We start from the raw sequence: 20,466 nt of genomic DNA, 5'->3' as shown, positions 1-20,466 counted from the left end.
CAAGCAACCACAAGCAAAGGTGGCAAAACAAATAACTCCGCTCCCATCACCACAACGCTCACCACAACCATCACCGGTAGCCACTCCACCAATGATGCAGTCTCCAACTCATACAGGAATGAGTCAGGATGATCCTGATGCATGAGATCTTTATGATGCGCCAGTGTCAGATAACAGTCCCGACTGTTATCCAGCGACACCGTCACCACCTGAGGACAGTACTGCCTACACACAGGTGGTGTCAAGAGCAGCCGCGTTTCACAATGTCACCCTGCACGCAGAACCAATAGAAGATTACTTTTTGTTTAATACACTGTCGTCCACACATAGCCATTACCAGAGTCTCCCTATGTTACCGGGAATGCTGAAACACTCAAAGCAAGTGTTTCAAGAGCCTGTGAAAGGCAGGGCAATTACTCCAAGGGTGGAGAAAAAGTACAAACCTCCACCAACAGACCCTGTGTACATCACGCAGCAATTAACACCGGACTCAGTGGTAGTAGGGGAGGCTCGCAAAAGGGCGAACTCACACACCTCGGGAGATGCACCACCACGCGACAAGGAAAGTCGCAAGTTCGACGCAGCGGGAAAAAGGGTCGCGGCACAAGCAGCCAACCAATGGCGCATTGCCAATTCACAGGCCTTGCTGGCTAGATATGATAGGGCTCATTGGGACGAAATGCAACATTTCATAAAACACCTACCCAAAGAGTTCCAAAAGAGGGCCCAACAAGTGGTGGAAGAAGGCCAGAGTATCTCTAACAATCTGATACGGTCAGCAATGGATGCAGCTGACACAGCTGCTAGGACTGTAAATACAGCGGTCACCATACGGAGACACGCATGGCTACGCACCTCAGGATTCAAGCCGGAAATACAACAAGCAGTGCTGAATATGCCTTTTAACTGACAGCAGTTGTTTGGGCCGGAGGTGGACACTATCGAGAAACTTAAAAAGGACACCGATACGGCCAAAGCCATGGGCGCACTCTACTCCCCACAGAGCAGAGGCAAATTTTGTAAATCACAGTTGAGGGGGGTTTTGAAGACAGAGCACAGAACCCTCAACCTCACAAACAAGACCCACTTACCAGAGTCAATATCAGAGGGGAAGTTTTCGGGGACAATACAGAGGGGGACAATTCCCTAAAACTAGAGGGAAGTTCCAAAGTCCCAAGACACTGCAAAATAAACAGTGACTTCAGCGATACAAATCCCCAACACATAACACCAGTGTGGGGGGGAGACTAACCAATGTTTACAAAAACTGGGAGGAAATAACGCACACGTGGGTCCTAGCCATTATCCAACATGGTTATTGCAGAGAATTTCTACAATGCCCTCCAAATGTCCCACCGAAAACACACATGTCCAAACAACACATGGATCTATTACAACTGGAGGTCCAAGTGTTGTTGCAGAAAGATGCAATAGAATTAGTACCAATTCATCAGAAAGGAACAGGAGTTTACTCCCTCTACTTTCTCATACCCAAAAAAGACAAAACTCGAAGACCTATCCTAGATCTCAGAACATTAAACATTTACATCAAATCAGATCACTTTCACATAGTGACACTGCAAGACGTGATCCCATTGCTCAAACAACAAGACTACATGACAACACTAGACCTCAAGGATGCGTATTTCCATATGCCTATACATCCTTCCCACAGAAAGTACTTAAGGTTTGTAATCCAAGGGGTACATTACCAGTTCAAAGTGTTGCCATTCGGGATAACAACAGCGCCAAGAGTTTTTACAAAATGCCTGGCCGTAGTGGCGGCCCATATCAGAAGGCAGCAAATACATGTGTTCCCGTACCTAGACGATTGGTTAATCAAAACCAATACGCAAGAACGGTGTTCACAACACACAAAGTATGTCATAGAAACCCTTCACAAGCTAGGTTTCTCACTCAACTACAACAAATCACACCTACAGCCGTGTCAAATACAACAGTACTTAGGAGCAACAATCAACACAACAAAAGGGATTGCCACTCCAAGTCCACAAAGGGTACAGGCATTCCAAAACATAATACAGACCATGCACCCAAAACAAAAGTACCAGGTAAAATTAGTAATGAAGCTACTAGGCATGATGTCCTCCTGCATAGCCATTGTCCCAAATGCAAGATTACACATGCGGCCCCTACAACAGTGCCTAGCATCACAATGGTCACAATCACAGGGTCAACTTCAAGACCTAGTGTTGATAGACCGCCAAACATACACCTCGCTTCAATGGTGGAACACTATAAACTTAAACAGAGGGCGGCCTTTTCAAAACCCAGTGCCTCAATACGTAATAACAACGGATGCCTCCATGATAGGATGGGGAGCACACCTCAACCAACACAGCATCCAAGGACAATTGGACACTCAGCAGAGACAGCTTCATATAAATCACTTAGAACTACTAGCAGTATTTCTAGCGTTGAAAGCATTTCAACCTATAATAACCCACAAACACATTCTTGTCAAAACAGACAACATGACGACGATGTATTATCTGAACAAACAGGGAGGGACACACTCAACACAGTTGTGTCTCTTAGCACAAAAGATATGGCATTGGGCGATTCACACCAACATTCGCCTAATAGTGCAGTTCATACCAGGAGTTCAAAACCAGTTAGCAGACAATCTCTCTCGGGATCACCAACAGATCCACGAATGGGAAATTCATCCCCAAATACTAAAGACTTACTTCCAAAGATGGGGAACACCGCAAATAGACCTATTTGCAACAAAAGAAAACGCAAAATGCCCAAACTTCGCATCGAGGTACCCACAGGCTCACTCTCAAGGCAATGCGTTATGGATGAGTTAGTCAGGGATATTTGCATACGCTTTTCCCCCTCTCCCACTCCTTCCGTATCTAGTAAACAAATTGAGTCAAAACAAACTCAAACTCATACTAATATCACCAACTTGGGCATGACAACCTTGGTACACAACACTACTAGACCTCTCAGTAGTGCCTCATATCAAACTGCCAAACAGACCAGATCTGTTAACTCAACACAAACAGATCAGGCACCCCAATCCAGCATCGCTCAATCTAGCAATTTGGCTCCGGAAATCTTAGAATTCGGACACCTAGACCTTACACAAGAATGTATGCAGGTCATAAAACAAGCTAGGAAACCAACCACAAGACATTGCTACCCAAATAAGTGGAAAAGATTTGTTTATTACTGCCATAATAATCAAATTCAACCATTACACGCATCTGCTAAAAACATCGTAAGCTACCTATTACACTTACAAAAGTCCAAGTTAGCTTTTTCATCCATTAAAATACATCACACTGCAATTTCAGCTTATCTGCAAATTACGCACTCAACTTCATTATTCAGAATCCCAGTCATAAAAGCATTTATGGAGGGTCTGAAAAGGATTATCCCACCAAGAACACCACCTGTTCCTTCGTGGAACCTCAACATCGTATTAACACGACTCATGGGTCCACCTTTTGAACCCATGCATTCATGTGAGATACAGTACTTAACATGGAAAGTAGCATTTCTAATAGCTATCACATCTTTCAGAAGAGTAAGTGAAATACAAGCCTTTACCATACAGGTACCCTTTATTCAGATACACAAACATAAAGTAGTTCTACGAACAAATCCTAAATTCTTACCTAAGGTTATATCACTGTTCCACTTAAATCAAACAGTGGAACTCCCAGTGTTCTTTCCAGAACCAGATTCTATAGCTGAGAGAGCATTACATACATTAGACATCAAAAGGGCACTAATGTACTACATTGATAGAACAAAACAAATTCGCAAAACAATTGTTTGTTGCTTTTCAAAAACCTCATACAGGGAATCCAATATCCAAACAAAGCATTGCCAGATGGATAGTTAAATGTATTCAAACCTGTTATGTTAAAGCAAAAAGAGAACTGCCTATAACACCAAAGGCACACTCAACTAGAAAGAAAGGTGCTACTATGGCCTTTCTAGGAAATATACCAATGACTGAAATCTGTAAGGCAGCCACATGGTCTACGCCTCATACATTTACCAAGCATTACTGCATGGATGTGTTAACAACACAGCAAGCCACAGTAGGACAAGCAGTATTACGGACTTTATTTCAAACCACTTCAACTCCTTCAGGCTGAACCACCGCTTTTGGGGAGATAACTGCTTACTAGTCTATGCACAGCATGTGTATCTGCAGCTACACATGCCATCGAACGGAAAATGTCACTTACCCAGTGTACATCTGTTCGTGGCATGGGACGCTGCAGATTCACATGCGCCCTCCCACCTCCCCAGGAGCCTGTAGCCGTTTTAAGTTGAGAAAAAATTAGACTTGAACATTTTGTAAATTTGTAAATATATCACTTTTAACCACATTATGTACATACATATTTACTCCATTGCATGGGCACTATTACTATATACACAACTCCTACCTCGCCCTCTGTGGGGAAAACAATCTAAGATGGAGTCGACGCCCATGCGCAATGGCGCCGAAAGGGGAGGAGTCCCTCGATCTCGTGACTCGAAAAGACTTCTTTGAAGAAAAACAACTTGTAACACTCCGAGCCCAACACTAGATGGCGGGATGTGCACAGCATGTGAATCTTTTTATATATATATATATATATATATATATATATATATATATGGTTTCTGCAATGCCTGATGGTGCAATTTTGGGCAGGGATCTTTCAAATAAGTTGCCCTGACACACTAGCCAGCCCTTTCCAGTGACTACAGCTCTCGTGAGGTTTGACCAGTATTGTTATGCATCAATGCATAGGATACAAAATTGTAGATGTGGAACTAGGCTTGATGTTTACGGTTAGATTATTAAAAAAATTCACAGGCTAACGGTTTACCTACTACTGACACCTATGTAGCAATAGGTTGCACAGATCGTACAAGTAAATATCATAAGCATTCTTGCACTTCAGTGTTTGTCAGAGACAGCAGATGTCACCATTAGGTGGCGGGGAACAAAGCAACGCTCCTTTCAACGTACGAGAAACAAGAAATCAGATAGGTTATAACAGTGAGCATTCTGCAGTGAAGAGAACATGTCATGGAATTAGCCCTTTTTATGTGTTGGGCAAATTAGTGATGAAAATTAGCCAGTTACTGGTGTACATCTCCCTTTTAACTGGGAAATAGAGGTTAAGGCTTTCTAATACTCAAGGGAGCATCCCCTGACGCTGACCTGTAGATCTTGCTAGTGTCGGTGACTCTAGAATGATTTGGCTGTGTTAGAACAAGTGTAGACATCTGTTCATTTGGTTGAGATCTGAGAAATACTATCTAGAGATCTAAATGTATCGATGCTATTAACATTATATACCAAAAACTGTTTTCACAGTAAAGTTAAAGTAAAATTTGGGAATCTTGTTTTTGAGAATTTACTCTGGAATGATGTTTGGAATGCAGGATGAGTATGTATACTCAACAACCTTTTTCCTATGAAAGACTGTACAGTTCTGGGATCATTTGCCTTCCCCAAATATTCAGGTTGTGGGTTCACAATTGGGCTTTAACAATGAGACCAGAAAAATATTCAGATTCCTTTGAGGGTGCCGGACTCTGGTTAAAGGAATGTGTCTAAGACTATCAATGTGCTTTTTTAAAAGCTTTATGAAGCAGCATACCCAAGGGGCAATTCTGTAAGCTCAAGCGGTAGGCAGATAGCGTTAGAAAATATTTGTGTGAATTCCCGTTTAGAGTCCTGGTGTGCATCTTCCAGTATTGTCATCAGGTCAGCTGAACAGAACAATCTTTAAAGTCAGAGCTGTTTACTTAAACTGGGACCTGGTTTAACGACTATGGACCTGTACATGACGCAAAGTGTAAGAAATTAACCAATTATGTTGCTGTCTTCATTACCAACACAGCCACCATTTGAATGTTAATGAACGGGGATAGGTACCAGGTAGTAACAGATGCATCACACAGCTGTTCGGCTTGGATTGCAAGTATCTTAACCATGCAATTTCTTCTTTTTCAGGTCGACAACGAAACAAATGAACTTCAAGATGGTTCACTAATAGATCTCTGTGGGGCAGCGTTGCTGTGGCGTACTGCAGAAGGCCTTTCACGCACCCCAACGGTGAAGCATTTGGAAGCACTGAGGCAGGAGATAAATGCAGCCAGACCACAGTGTCCTGTTGGTTTTAACACATTAGCCTTTCCCAGTATGAAGAGAAAAGATGTCGTTGATGAAAAGCAGCCATGGGTGTACCTGACCTGTGGCCATGTTCATGGTTACCATAACTGGGGAAATAAAGAGCAAAGAGATGGTAAGGATAGGGAATGTCCAATGTGCAGGTCCGTTGGGCCCTACGTACCTCTGTGGCTTGGCTGTGAAGCAGGATTTTATGTTGATGCAGGACCTCCAACTCATGCTTTCAGTCCATGTGGACATGTGTGCTCGGAAAAGACAACGGCGTATTGGTCTCACATCCCACTTCCACATGGCACTCACACGTTCCATGCAGCCTGCCCCTTCTGTGCACATTCATTGGCTGGAGAACAAGGTTACATCAGACTTATTTTCCAAGGACCTCTTGACTAGCAAAACGTTCCTCAATGACTCTGCAAGCTGAGCAATTTCCCTTTATTCTTTGTATTAATACAACTGACTTTCCCAAATGTCCCAGGCTTTGACAGTATGCGTTAAAATGAAGACATTTCTGTTTTTGTTACTCGGTAGAAGTAGACCAAGGCAGAAAAAAAAAAATACTAATTCTTGGTGGTTTTTTGGGGAATGAACTATTTTGAGGGGATTATGCAGCGTAACATTGTATGCCTTCATCAAATATTTCTGAATGACTTGAGATCAGTATTTGAAGTTATTTTGTATAACTCAAGAAAATACTGTCAATTCAAACTACATTAGTTTACTGTTCAGACACACCTTGTAAATTATAGTAACCTAAATTGCAACATTTTATAGTAATCTTTCTTATTGGAAATTACGTTTCACTGGGCAGGTTAGTTTGTCAAGCTGTAGTGCATCGAATTAATTGCTTTTGAAGGTAGGCAAGTTTAAGTAAACAGTTTCTAATCTACAATTAAATCAGAGCTAATTTGTATTTTTCACCAAACAAACTGCTTAGAAATAGTATTGTTAGAGCAAATTAGGTGATTGGCAAAGGGTCTAATTCATTATACGTTTTTTGCAGCAGGCTAAAAAATTGGTCACTAGAGAAGATTATTTTATTGTAAATTTGAACCTTAATATTCATTATGCAACTTAACCTCGAGTGTCTGTTTCTCCCTTTGTTTTCCAATGTCCCAACTTAACGTTTCAGGGGTTTATATTTTAATCCTTTAAACAACTACAACTTCCTTCTCAGGAACAAAGTTTTGCCTCATCAGAAAGTTCACTTACATTGTATAAGCTCCAGAAACGTAGTTTGCTTGCCTCGGCTGATATTCTCTGCATTAGGTGCGAATGCAGCAAGTTGGGCATTAGAACGTGTGAGCATTAAGAAGCCGTTTACTTCGATGGACATTAGAAATTGAAGGTCGGTCATCTGTAAAAAAAAAAAAAAAAAAAATTCAGCAGTTGTTTTCCCCAGCGGACAGCACAGTTGTGCACCTTCTTTTGTCCAAATGGCGTATGCGAGCTAGATATCCCAAAATGAATATTTAATTTGTCCATTAATGTCTTTGTTATTCTTCATTGTTGTCTTTCTCCCTCGTTTTCGTACACTCAGGAAATGTATGCAACTGAAAAGCTTACATGAATGGCTACTACGATTTAATGGACTTGGACAGATTTGTAATTTTTTTATATAATTGTCAGTGCATTATGCAGTGAAATGAGCAGAGGCCCTGCATCGTATTTGTCTACTCATTTATATTCAGACTGTACAGTATAGCCATTTTTATTTGCAACATAATTTATTCAAAATATGTGAGTTAACCCTATTCAGAGACCCCATTTGGTTAAAGATTTACCGCAAAAATTTTGTTTCTGCAGATTGAGGGGATGGGCGGGCTGGGATTTGACTAAATTGTACATTTGTCTTATTTGTTTTGAATTGAAAGATTCTATTGAATATTCTTTTTTCAGCATTCTTCATAGTATTCTATTAAGCATGTCCGTTTTAATATATTTACTGCAAAATAATCTGAAACGCGAGTGTTGTTTTTCCTACTGAGCTTTGGTCTCTGCACCAAAAAAAAAGTCCCAGTATCAGCTGTTGCTAACTTTATTTTGTCATTTGGGGAGGAAGCGCAAAAAGCCAAGCGTCTGCGTGGCCTGACTAATGAAGAACACCCAACATCGCGCCTGGGTAGGATGAAGCCATTAACATGTTACATTGATGGGCTGCCTGCCTTATCATGGAGATCCAGAGCATTCCCCGGGTTGTGCAATTGCTTCTGTGTATGTCAATTGGGTAAAGTGCCTTTCAGACCGGTCACTCACTGTTCATTGTAGCTGACCATCGTGCTCACCAGTTGGCTGGAACCGCATGTCGTGTGCTTTAGAATGTGGTCAGTACTTTTATTGATAGATATATAGGTGATCCTGTATAGACTGTTGATATTAAAAGGCAGATTATTTTTTAATGCCGTTCTGTTTACAGTCCCTGCCATTGTGCATGCAATGGTTGCAAAACATTTTTCTACAAGCCAGTTGAAACTGCTGTAAACTGTTTGACATCTATGTTGTTTGGTCTTTCTCTTACTGTAGACAAACGCACTGTGTGCTTCCGTGCAATGGGCAACCATTGTTGGATTTTCCATTGGTTAAACCTGCCCAAAGTATGAATTTTAAAAGTGGTTCTTTTACTCGATTGCAGTACTGCTGTTTCATGTTACCGACTGTCACATTGACTTGATTAGAAGTTTTACACTTTGAAACTTTTTAAAACGTTGACCACTACCTGATACCATGGAAAGTTATTTTGCAGGTTGCTTTTATTCTTTAATTCATGACCTAAATAAATGTGACTCAATGTATGGCTGGAGCTGGAACCACTACCAAGTGATCGTGCCCACGTACTAAATGCCCATTTGTGTGCCCCCTTTTTGGCTAGGTAGTAGATCCCTTCTTTCCTGTTTTTTTTTAATGACAGGGTAGTTTTATAGTACAATGTTCAAATTTGCATTGTGCTAACTAGGCTTTCCATAGCATCATAGTGCATTCTCAAACTGTAACTCTTTCTAGGCGAAACTGGAAACCCAGCTCTCGTGTCTTATATTTGGTTGGTGTTTGATTGTGAGCGAGTAGAAGTAAGTGTTTTCAATGTTTGTTTAGAAGTGGTTTGTGTAAATGAGTGAGAATGTAGATTGTGATTGGTCTTGAGAGATTGTTGTTGAGTCTTGTATATGAGTTAATCTGCCAAAGGACCCAAGTTTTTCTGCCTTCAAATTTCACCCGTCCATTGCTTAGGAAAAGTAAATGGTTCTCTGTATTGCAGTCCAGCTAGGTAATTGTGCAGTGTGAACTTCCTCTAGCTTCACATGCTTTGTATTATTCTGCCATCCAATGGTTGGTTCTACAAATCCTGATTTAGAGTTTTTTTTCTTTTGGGTGTTGACCATCGGCATTGGTCTGTGATGTCAAATGTAAGCCTGGATTTCCACAGCGTCTCCAAATTTTCTGGTATTTTCTTCTCCATCGTGTTCAGAAGTGTGTAAAATTGTGAACTGATCCAAATCAAAAATTTGATGGATCTGAGGTGAACATCCGCAACCTGGAGAGTATGCAGCTGAAAAGTAAATGAGACCGAAAACATAGAAAACGATAACAGGTTTTATCTGGGGGAAATCTTTGACTGTACGAGGGTTAGAGAATGTACCTTTTGGTGGTGCTTTTCCACTTAGAGCCTTTTTGGGGAGTCATGGAAAATGCATCTTTTCAGTTCTGCACTTCGTGCCACAGAAAATTTGCACAGATGGATGTCCATTAAGAATGCAGTCTCTTGTCTCCCGAAAGATTAAAATGGATGCAGGCTTCGAAATTACAAACAAAGACCCACCTTTTGCCCCTCATGAAGCGTGTCTGTCAGGCTGAGCAAAGGTCATCCTGACAGACACTCTTCATGTTCAGATCAGGCAGCCAGGAGCGAGACATGCGCGATTTGTGCAGACTCCTGGCTGCATGAGCTGAACTTTGCTGGGCTGAAGAGGTCACAGCTCCTATGGGTGTGACCTCCTCAGCTCAGCAAAGGTACCTCGAGGCCCTCCCCTGAGTGACGAGGAAAGCGTCCTAATTAACTTTGACCTGGGTGCTTCAGCTTTAAGCCCTGAAGTGCCCAGGACAAGTGTCAATCAGGGACACCTAGTCACAGAGTGGGGGAGGGGTCAGAAGTCTCACTGACCCAATCCCACTCTGTGACGAAGTTGGGACTGCTGCCGTCCCTCATTGGCAGATCTAAGGTCAGCCAGAGAGGGAAGGCAGTAGTTTCAGCCCTCCTGAGACAGAGGGACAGAGAGAGAACATTTTTTTTTTTTTTTGGTGCATGTATGTTGATGAGTGTTGTGAATGGATGTGCGTGTGTAAATGAATAAGTGTGCGTGTGCTTCCCTACCCCCACCCCCCAGCCTCCTAAAATTACCGGCCGCCACTGTTAAAGATCATAGAGAAATAAAGGTTGGTGCACTGTGCTTCCTCCTATAAGGAGGGGTCTGATACGCTGGAAGGCACAGAGGCTACAAATCCAGGATTTAGATGTCAAGCACACATTTCTTATAGCCATTGAGTTAACTCCTCTTTCAGTGTCGAAGAAGCCCAAGCAAACAATGCATCAGAAAGAAAATCCTCTGGAGCCAAATACATCGAACCCCAAAAAAGTCAAAACTAAGCCTGCAGTGTCAAACACACACCAATGATCAAAAGGCCGAAGTACTCAACTCGGATCAACAAAAAATAAATAAAGAAAGAAAGAAAGAAACTGATGTGGAAAACAAAAGCCAAAATCATCTGGCTCAGCATTGACAGAGGTCCAAAACTGGAGGAAGTCAAAGGACATGCAGTCTGAAACACCCAAGATTATACACGGCCCATAAAATGATTTACAGCAAAGGGGGGCACTGAACACCAAAAGGCAAAAACTCAGACTTGAAGCCAAATGCCAGATATCCTTCAGGAAAAGAAGGATTTTTAACGCCACAATGGCCATGTACAAGATCCTGGATAAAACGAGGTTTAAAAAAAAAAAAAAAAAAAGAGAGACCAAGGTGAGACTGAGGCCGAGGAGGAAGAAGTAGAGAATACTCTTACGCTGGATCATCAGAGACAGGAAGTAGACACTTAGATACACATAGGAGAACACACTGGAAGGACAGGGCTTCGACAGCAACATTTAGGAACAGGTAGAGGAACGTTCACCAGAAAAAAAGGTAGAAAAAGACAGTACCTGACTGTCCTCACCAGATGGCCAATCCATATATCATGCAGTGGTAGAGTTGCAGATACTTGTGAGGTACAACTAATGGAGTCCTGCTTGTGCCAAGAAACACTGAATGATCTGTTTAAAAAAAAAAAAAACTGCCTCCCTTTAATTGTAAGTGTATCACAAAAAGGGATGAATGTTTTTAAAGGACCAGCTCCATGCAAGGTTGTCTCACCTGGAGTGAGAACGAAATAAATACCATTCCATCATACTAAAAGCCATGCAGAACCAGATTCGTATTGTGGCTGTAGCCAGGAAAAGACCTGGTACTATAGCCAGTACTGACTGGCCCACCGTCAGACAGGGACATTGATAGCCCGGACGCAGTGAGGAAGAAGGAGAGTAACAGCAACACAATGGAGGACAGCAAACACCACTGCACTCGTCTCTAGGTAAGGACACTAGCAATGGGATGAAATAAGGAATTCATGCAAAACCTTTATTAACAGTTTCAAGAGGACAAAGAGCCATTGCAAAGGGTAAAACCACCTAATATGTCCCACAAATTATCCCTGGATTTAGGGGATACAGCCAGTAGACAACTATGTGCATTCATGGTACTGTATAGACATGCATAGCTCGGAATCACTGGGGTTTTGAGCCAAAGTTGCTAACATCTACCATTAACAACCCACTCAACGGGCATGTTCTGTTTGGGAACACTGTAGACGGAGTGTTAGAAAAAATGAAAAAATGCAACAGACATTGCTCTTCCATGGGAGCCTTGCAAAATACCCATGTTTGCGTACCAATGAGGCAACACCATCGCAAATACCTTAGTTTTGTTTAAAGGGTAAAATCATTACAAATTTAGAGTCCTACTTTTTGGGATAAAGTCTGCTGCAAGGGTGTTCACAAAACGTCTTGCTGTACTTGCAATTTTGCAACTTACTTAGAAAGACAAGTACGTGTGCCTTTTCAGAGTCATTATGGAGTTGAGACAAAGGTTAAAATCTGCAAATGATGCAGATAATAAGAAAAAAATTGTTTCTAGGTGAAACAGAATAAAAAGTAAAAATAAATAAAATGCAGCTACATATTGTTGCCATGCTTTGGAAGACTTTCCAAAAGCTGACTGGTCACCTTTCAGTTGCTTATTGCTGTATCTGGGTTATAAGCTGGTATTAATGAGGTGAAATCTTTGTCATATTTACACATGTTGGGAAAGCTAATAAATAAAATCATAAAATGTGCCACAGAACACTGCATAATTTGCCTTTTCTTGCTGCATAATTTGGCCCGGCCTGTCGTACACATTTCCAGTGGCCCAGACCAGCAGATAATCTTCGTTGGTGCCTACCCCAATTCCTGAATAGCAGTAGAAGTCCCCCAAGAAAAGACAGTCCTGTCTTTTCCTGATGTCAGTTTCTTACAATGAGACGATAAGGCATGATGACTTAATATATCCCAATTATCATACCACATTCCAGACTGCACATGCAGTCGTGGAGGTGTGGGTAATGAGGCATGAGATAATAATCACAAAACCGGGGGAAGTGGGGAACGAGGTGAAATGGGATAACCTGGCAGCTGTGCACAAGGAAATTGAGAGCAAAAATGGACAAAGGAGAACATGATGAAAAGCAGATCTTTCAAGGCGCCACTTAACTCTCTGATCATAACTGATGCATCATACACAAGATGCTGTGCACACATACAATGACTAGATAAAGGGTCAGTGGAAGATCGAAGAAGCAGCCCAACACATAAATGTGTTAGAGGTGAAGACCATCTTTTAAGTGCTAAAAGGTTTCTAAATGCAAATAAAAGGAAAAGACTCCTTGATTGTTTAGATCAAACATAGCTGTAGTTTTATCTGTCTCTAACAAACAAGTAACACAATCCTACCCCTGTCACACTTCGAGAAGGAGCTTTGGCATTAGGCAGTAAAGAACATGATCATAGTTATAGCAATCCAAATAGCTGACAGATGAACGTAGAGGGCAAAAAGTGGGCATTTCCCAAGAGTGGGAAGTAAATTAAGACTATAGTGGAGGGGGCATGGCCTGATTCTGAGAAAGTTGACCGCAACTTCAAGTCTTCTCCTCTGCCACCTGTGTGAACATCCCCCAGCCGTCTGGCAACCATAAGCAATTTACCTAAAACCGAGTACCTACCCCCCCCCTTTTTTTGTGTTTTGGAGGGGCTAGAGCTGACATGTGACCATGTGAAAGAGCAGAACTGGGTAAACGGCTAAGCCTGGACTCATTGGGCCTGGAGCGGCACAACGGGCTGGAGGAGACAAGACTGTGCGGAGGGCAGCTGTCTCAGAGGTCTGCGCTGACTGATGTGGGGGGGCCCCTTTGTCGGTGCCACCCGCCTCAACTTATGAGGATCCCAAGGCTGGCCCCAGTGGTGCAGGGTGTGAGGAGGCGAACCAGTGAGGCCTTTGAATCCGATGGCAGGCCCAGTGGCACATTGCTTTGCTCCCTGGAGTATAGGGCTCAGTAATTTGGTGGTGGGCCCAGGCGGTAAATCTGCCAGCCCTTCCCCACTCTCCTCAAACAGACTATCGGCAGTGCCATGGAGGTAGGAGTGCATGGCTATATAATCAGATAATCTGGGGAGGAGACTGGTCGTGATGCCGTCTGGACCAGGGCGCCAGTACACTGAGCTGCGTGCTGACCACATTCCTGGGGAGCTTTTGCGGTGGCAGAGCCTACTGAGCGACGCCAGCCAGTACCTTTCACGTGGAGGGGGGACACGATCACCCCATCCTTACTAGACCCCTACTGAACGGATCGTTGAGTGTGCCTCCTTGGAACCGGGTAGAGGAGGGGGGGGGGTTACCTGGGGTTTCTCCACTGTTGACATGGTGGGGAGGCCGTGGTGGGCGGCCAACCCAACTAAACAGGATGGACAAGTATGCAGTACTGCTGCCATGACAAGGGCTCCCATTGTGACTGTCGGAGAGAGAGGAATCGTTTAGTGATGAACCCTCCCTTAAGGAGAAAATGGCGGTGATAAGACCTAAAAGGATCGCTCAAGCTGAAGTTGGACATGGTCACGGTGGGTGTGGCCCTCCTCCAAGCAGACTGTCAGAAGATTTCTGAGAAAGTCCATACCACCAAAACTGATGTAACTGACTTTCAGGTGGCAACAAAATCGCTTGAGGACCAACGACTGGTGAAAGAACACACACTGATATCAGCTACGTTGGAGGACCAAGAGGGGAGAGCGCGGTGCAAGAGCATCTGCATGTTCGGGGTACCTGAGAAGGCTAGGATCCCCAGCATTGAATTGTTTCTGGAGGAGATTATTACTAAACACCTGCGGCCCAAAAGACATTCCCACTTCACTATTGAGAGGGCACATAGAGCACCAGTCCCCCTCCAAGACCTGGAGCACCACCCAGGAACATTATTGCATGGGTGTTCAACCATAGGGATCGCGACGTCATCCTCCAGGCCGCTCGTTTTAAGGGTGATATTTCCTTTGAGAATCCCACATTCAGTTTTTTTTTTTAACTTACTTTACTCTGCAGGTGCAGCGTCTGCGTTGCAGCTTCCTGGATGTCATAAGAGTTCTCCACGAGGCCGCTCTGAAATACATAATGCTGTTCCTGGTAAAGCTCCATGTCATAGCTGAGGGTAAGGCCTGACACTTTACGTATCCCAAAGAGACTTGGGGATGGTTGAAGGGCTGGCAAGTTGGGAGGAAGAAACATCATAATGCCAAGCATGTGGGCTCTCACCTTGATGGTCATGGCCACTTGACAGATGATTCTGGGAGCCCAGAATGAGACTGAATTTATGGAACTGGAACCATACTCACGGCTGGGGACGACAAAGGGAACTATAGTGTGGCAGACTAATGTCTGGGGGAAGACTACATATTGAGACACAATTTTTTTCAATTGAGTTGTAATGTTGTACAGCTGACTTCTGAGCAGCATATCAGGCAACACTTTCCTTCTTTGATCGTTCTACAGGGGCAACAGGCACTCTGCATTTTAGGGTGGTGGGCAGGTCAGCTCTTGCCTTGCAGGGGGGCTGGGTGGGGGGAAGTTAATATGTTTTGTTATTTTCTGTTTCAACTTTTTTTTGTTAGAGAGTTTGGTCGGGGAGGGGGAGGTAACATGCAGATGTTGAAGGAGACATGGGCAGGAGATATGGATGGACAACCCCAAATAAAAACAAGGGTTACATCACATTCTGCTAGGGGAGGGGCACCCTGGGGTAGGGAGAGGGATGCCACAGTGGGACACCAGCTCAAAATTATGACCTGGAATGTTAACAGGCTGGGGAGCAAGATAAAGAGGACAATGAAATTGCAATATCTGAAACTCCTCTCCCCGTGTTGTGTTGTTACAGGAAACCGATTTACTGGGGAATAAGTATCGAGCCCTTGATAGGATGGGTTACAGTTTGATGGTACAAGCCGATTTCACATCGGACTCCGGGGGGGGGGGGGGGGTTAGCAATTTGAAAAAGAAATCACTTCCCTGCATCCCCCAATCCACATGGTATGACTGCTCCTGGAGGTTTGTGGCACAATCCAGTGCCTGGTTGGGCAGCACTTTGAACCTCTGTTTGGTATACTTTCCACTGACAATGCAGGTGCAAACACTGTCAGATCTTAGCACCACTATTCTGGGATTGGAAGGAAGTGATGAATACTTCTGTGGACTGGTCAGGTCTAAGGGAGGGTATGGTTAGAGCCTCCCCTTTGAAGGTTTCGGTAGATGCCTTTGGACCGGTGGAGCGTACATAATCCCCTCGAGCACCAGTATACCTATTATTCCACAGCCCCCTCCAGCGGTTCCTGCTTGGACTATTTTCTGTCACACTGAACTCAGGCATACCGCTTTACCAGTACAAGACAAATGGTCTGGGGCATTTTGGACCATGCCCCGGTGGAAGTGATCCTGCAGGGGAAGACCTGCGGGTGGGTGGCAGTACCGTGCATAGATCCCTGGTACTTTAAAGAAAGACATAAGATGGAGCAACTTAAGAAAATGGCTGAACAGTACTTTAAGGAAAATGAGGGGACTGTAGACTCCCCCAGTGTGTTGTGGGAGGTGTTCCAGATAGTGCTGCGGGGTAGGTGATCTCTTTGATTGCTGGGTTTCACTGAGTCCAACAAACCGAACTAGAACAGGTGAAAAGAGACATTAAGGATATGGAAATGGAGGATTCCAAGGGGCGACTGATCGTTCGGGGACATACACTGCAGTTCGTGTCGGGCCTTGGCAGAGGGACAGGGCAGACCACATGCCCTTAGCACTTAACGTCTGCTATATGAGGTCACTTTAAAGAAGGCAGGTTGTTGGTGTCGCTGGAGACAAGTGACCAGAAGAGAGGACTGGTACTATAGATCCGAGACACAGGGGAATGACTCCAGGACTCTGCAGAGGGCATAGCGGAAGCCTTTGCTGATTACTACAAGGCCCTGTATCCACCGGTCTCAAGTGCTTTGGAGGAGTGCATTGAATTCTTCTGGGAGGTTCCACTCCAGACTGTGGAGAAGGATTACAGAGAGGCCCTGGAGAGTGAGCTCACGGAAAGTGAGATCATGGTGGCCTTGAAATTGATAGTTTGGCAAAGCGGCGGGCCCCAATGGCCTATTAGGTTGAGTTATACACGGGAATGGCCTCCAAGATAGGCAAACATCTACTGGATATGTGTAAGGCAGCACTTGCAGAGGGTGAACTTCCATTAGCTTAGAGGAGCGCAACTATTGTGGGACTCCCCAAGAAGAATAAGCCTCCAACGGAGTGCTTGTTTTATCGCCCCATATTGCTGCTAAACGTGGAGGCAAAGGTCCTAGCTAAAGTGCTGGCACTTCAACTGCGAAAATTCATTACTACCCTTATACACCCTGATCAGTCAGGCTATAAGCCACACAGGGGAACATGCCTCAATTTGCGGTGATTATGTGGATTGCTACAAATGACACAGGAAATCCAAAGGCACCAGGTGGTGCTCCTGTCGTTGGATGCATGCTTGCCATTTGACAGTGTTGATTGGAACCACCTCTTTCCTGTCCTCCAGCGCGTGTGGTTTGGCTCTGGGTTTTATGCCTGGATCCAACTTCGGTATATGAACCCGGTGGCAAGGAGTCAATGGGGTGCTATCCTGTGGGTTTAGTCTGGGGAAGGGCACAAGGCAAGGTTTCCCCTCTTTCTCCCTCTTCACCCCCACCCCCAAATTATATTCGCCCTGGCATTGGAGCCCTTGGCAGTCTGGATTAGCTCTGACACACTTATTTGGGGAATCAGGGTCTTGGAAGACTGGGGAGAGCACACATCGCTTTCTGTGGACGATGTACTGCTATATTTGGGTAATCCCACCATGTCCATTGACAGAGTACTGCAGGTGTTTGGTGACCACTCAGGATACCATATAAACTGGGACAAGTCTTGCCTTGTCTCGCTGGCTAGGGACCTGCTGCTCATAAAGCACAAGACAGCACTAAAAGTGGAGTTGAATGGCTTTACTTACTCAGGCATCTATAATCACCCGGGATCCCTGGTAGTTCTTCGCCAGTAACCTGTATGTCCTACTAGACAGGCTGAGGAGAGATGTGACTCATTGGCAGACTACTTCTTACCTTGATGGGGAAAGCGGCATTATATAAAATGATGACCTTGCCAGTTAGTTATACGTTCTACAGAATACACCATTCCCTGTACCAAGTTCCTTTTTTTAGGGGGGAATTGGTAAGTCCAGCTTCTCCTTTGGGATTGGGGATTCCCCTGAATAGCACTGACCAAACTCCAACAGCTGGTCTGCGATAGCGGGCTGGCAATTCTGGATATTTTTAAGCATTATTTGACATCACAACTGGTTGTTATCAACAATTGGGTATACGCTGACCGACAGGACCCAGCATTTTGAGTGGACGGGGCAGCAATTCGCAATAGAGACTACCCTGCTACGCTTTATGGGACTAGGCAAAGATAGACACTACCCATGTACACACAGGCAATGGTTGACACATGGAGGGGCGACCCAGAGACTTCTAGGCTGGGCCTGGAGCCTCACAGAACATTGCACCGCTGTGAGACAGTAGTCTTGTCGGAGGTGGGTGGTCTTGAGGGGTTGGTAAAACGGGACCTTCTGGGGATAAAGCTGCTGGGTGACATTTGGTGTGATGGGGGACCCTGACCCTTTGAGGACCTTCAGGTCGAATTTCAGTTGGCGGCCTCTGAGAGATACCATTATTGCCAGGTGATGCATGCCCTGGCCTCACATCTTGCCCGGGGGACACAAATTGCGGAATTCTCCCTGCTGGAAGATTGGCTTTTGATGGACCCTATGTCTGAGAAAGCCGTCTCCCTAACATACAAAAAGATTATGTACAATGCTCCGGATATTATGAGGCACTTGAGGGCTAAATGGGAGGCAGGCTCAGACAAGTTTGATGATGAGGAATGGGGGGAGGCGATGCAAAGCCCCAGAGTCATGGCAATACGTGTGGGATTTCATTTAGTCCAACTCCGTCTCCTTCATAGGTCTTATTATGCAGTATTGCTTTACAAGCTGGGGAGGGTGGCTTTGGGGGAATGTATGTGGGGATGTGGGCAGGAGGGTACACTCATGCATACACTATGGTTCTTTCCCGTGATCCAGACTTACTGGTCGGAGGTGGCGAGAGTGATGGGAGTGGAAATCCCTTTAAATGCTAAATGGCTTCTCAATGTGAAGGGAGAGGCGACATGGCCGAAATATAGCACCATACGGTTGGTTGTGTGTGCCATTGTGGGGGAAAAGAAATATAGCGCGCAGTTGGGGAGCATCACAACCACTTCAGATCCAGGATTGGCAGAAAGACATGGATTGGTGTTGCATGCAGACAAAGTGGTGTATCGCGGGAAGGAGTGTGCTAAAAACTTTTTTTTTAAAATGGGGTAGGATCTGGCATGCATGTCGCTCATTTCAGGGAGTTGATGTTTTGGACTGATAGCAAGGCCACCACCGCCAGTGGAGTAAGGGGAGGCAAGTATGGGGAGGATCTATCCTTGGGGCGTGATTCTGTAAGATTTGCTCCTTCTAACAAAAGGTGTTTTGCAGTGTTCATGGTTTTGTCACTATATCCAACGTGTTCAACCTGACATGATCGGTTATATTCTTGACATGAAACAAATAAAAAATGTTTAAAAAAAGATTATAGTGGAGAGCACTAAGTATAGACCAGTTTGAAAAAGAAAAATGCCAATACTCTGCATCCAGGTTTCAACAACCACTCTTCCTGTGCAATGCACGATCTCGTGACTAGTCAGAGATATTTGCATACTGTAGCCCTCTACCCCACCTCCCCCTTTCTGATACCGCTTTTGTCAAAAGTAGCAAATACAAAGTCTGGGGGATAAAAATGATAATCATAGACTTAATGTGGCAAAGCAAATATGGTTCTGCCACCTAAATTCAATGTCCAAACAGCATGGTTCCTGGAGACTAGGGGCTCAATAATAATTAACATAAGAATGTTTTTGAGAATGTTGTTTGAGTTTAATAAGCTGTTTTACTCTTCCCTATTCTTTACTTTTCTATAGGGAGACACTTATTGGAGAGAGGTATATGTTAAAGTATAGGGAGAACTAAAAAGTTTATTAAACTTGGAAAAAAGTTAGTAAAAATAGCTTTGTTAATTGTTATTGTGAAATAATTGTGAATATTTTAATTGTAGAACACTAACATAATACATAACTATTCATTTTGAATTAAATCTTAAAGTATTAAATGAATATTTTACTGAAGGTTAAATTATCAGAATGAATTCCTTTCTAAAGTAAAAAATATTTATTATGCATTAATAATTATTAAAAGTGATGTATAGCATGACCTTAAATTAATTATATATTTATTATAATTTAAAACTTTGTTAAAATATTTTATAATTGAACAATAATTTTTAGGTCAAGCCTGTCGCCATGACAACAATTTTTCGTATCTAGGGGGAAAGTAACTCCATAAAAGATCTTTTAGCCCACCCATTAATTAACTTTCGTTGGCACCATTATCACTCTTTTCTGTCTTGTAATTCAGCAGCTCTTATGATGATGCCACGTCCTTGTCTTCTTGTGGCACTTTGACCAAGTACAGATTAACTTTATTTA

At 43.7% G+C, this 20,466-nt stretch overlaps 1 protein-coding gene across 6 annotated transcripts in view; it reads left to right on the top strand.

The window, feature by feature from the left end:
• The window catches only part of PELI1 (pellino E3 ubiquitin protein ligase 1), a 215,584-nt gene extending 207,384 nt beyond the window's left edge, over positions 1-8,200 (top strand). For all 6 annotated transcript variants that reach the window (XM_069234240.1, XM_069234237.1, XM_069234242.1 and 3 more), the window contains one exon: positions 6,002-8,200. In XM_069234240.1, the coding sequence (XP_069090341.1) occupies positions 6,002-6,568 (567 nt within the window). In that variant the 3' untranslated portion in view covers positions 6,569-8,200. The remainder of the gene's footprint in view (positions 1-6,001) is intronic.
• Positions 8,201-20,466: the final 12,266 nt, after the last annotated feature.

The sequence above is a fragment of the Pleurodeles waltl genome, chromosome 5 (assembly GCF_031143425.1).
Source record: "Pleurodeles waltl isolate 20211129_DDA chromosome 5, aPleWal1.hap1.20221129, whole genome shotgun sequence".
Classification (NCBI taxonomy): domain Eukaryota; kingdom Metazoa; phylum Chordata; class Amphibia; order Caudata; family Salamandridae; genus Pleurodeles; species Pleurodeles waltl.
Note: the sequence above shows the minus strand (reverse complement) of the source record. Positions and strands in the feature narration are given on the sequence as shown.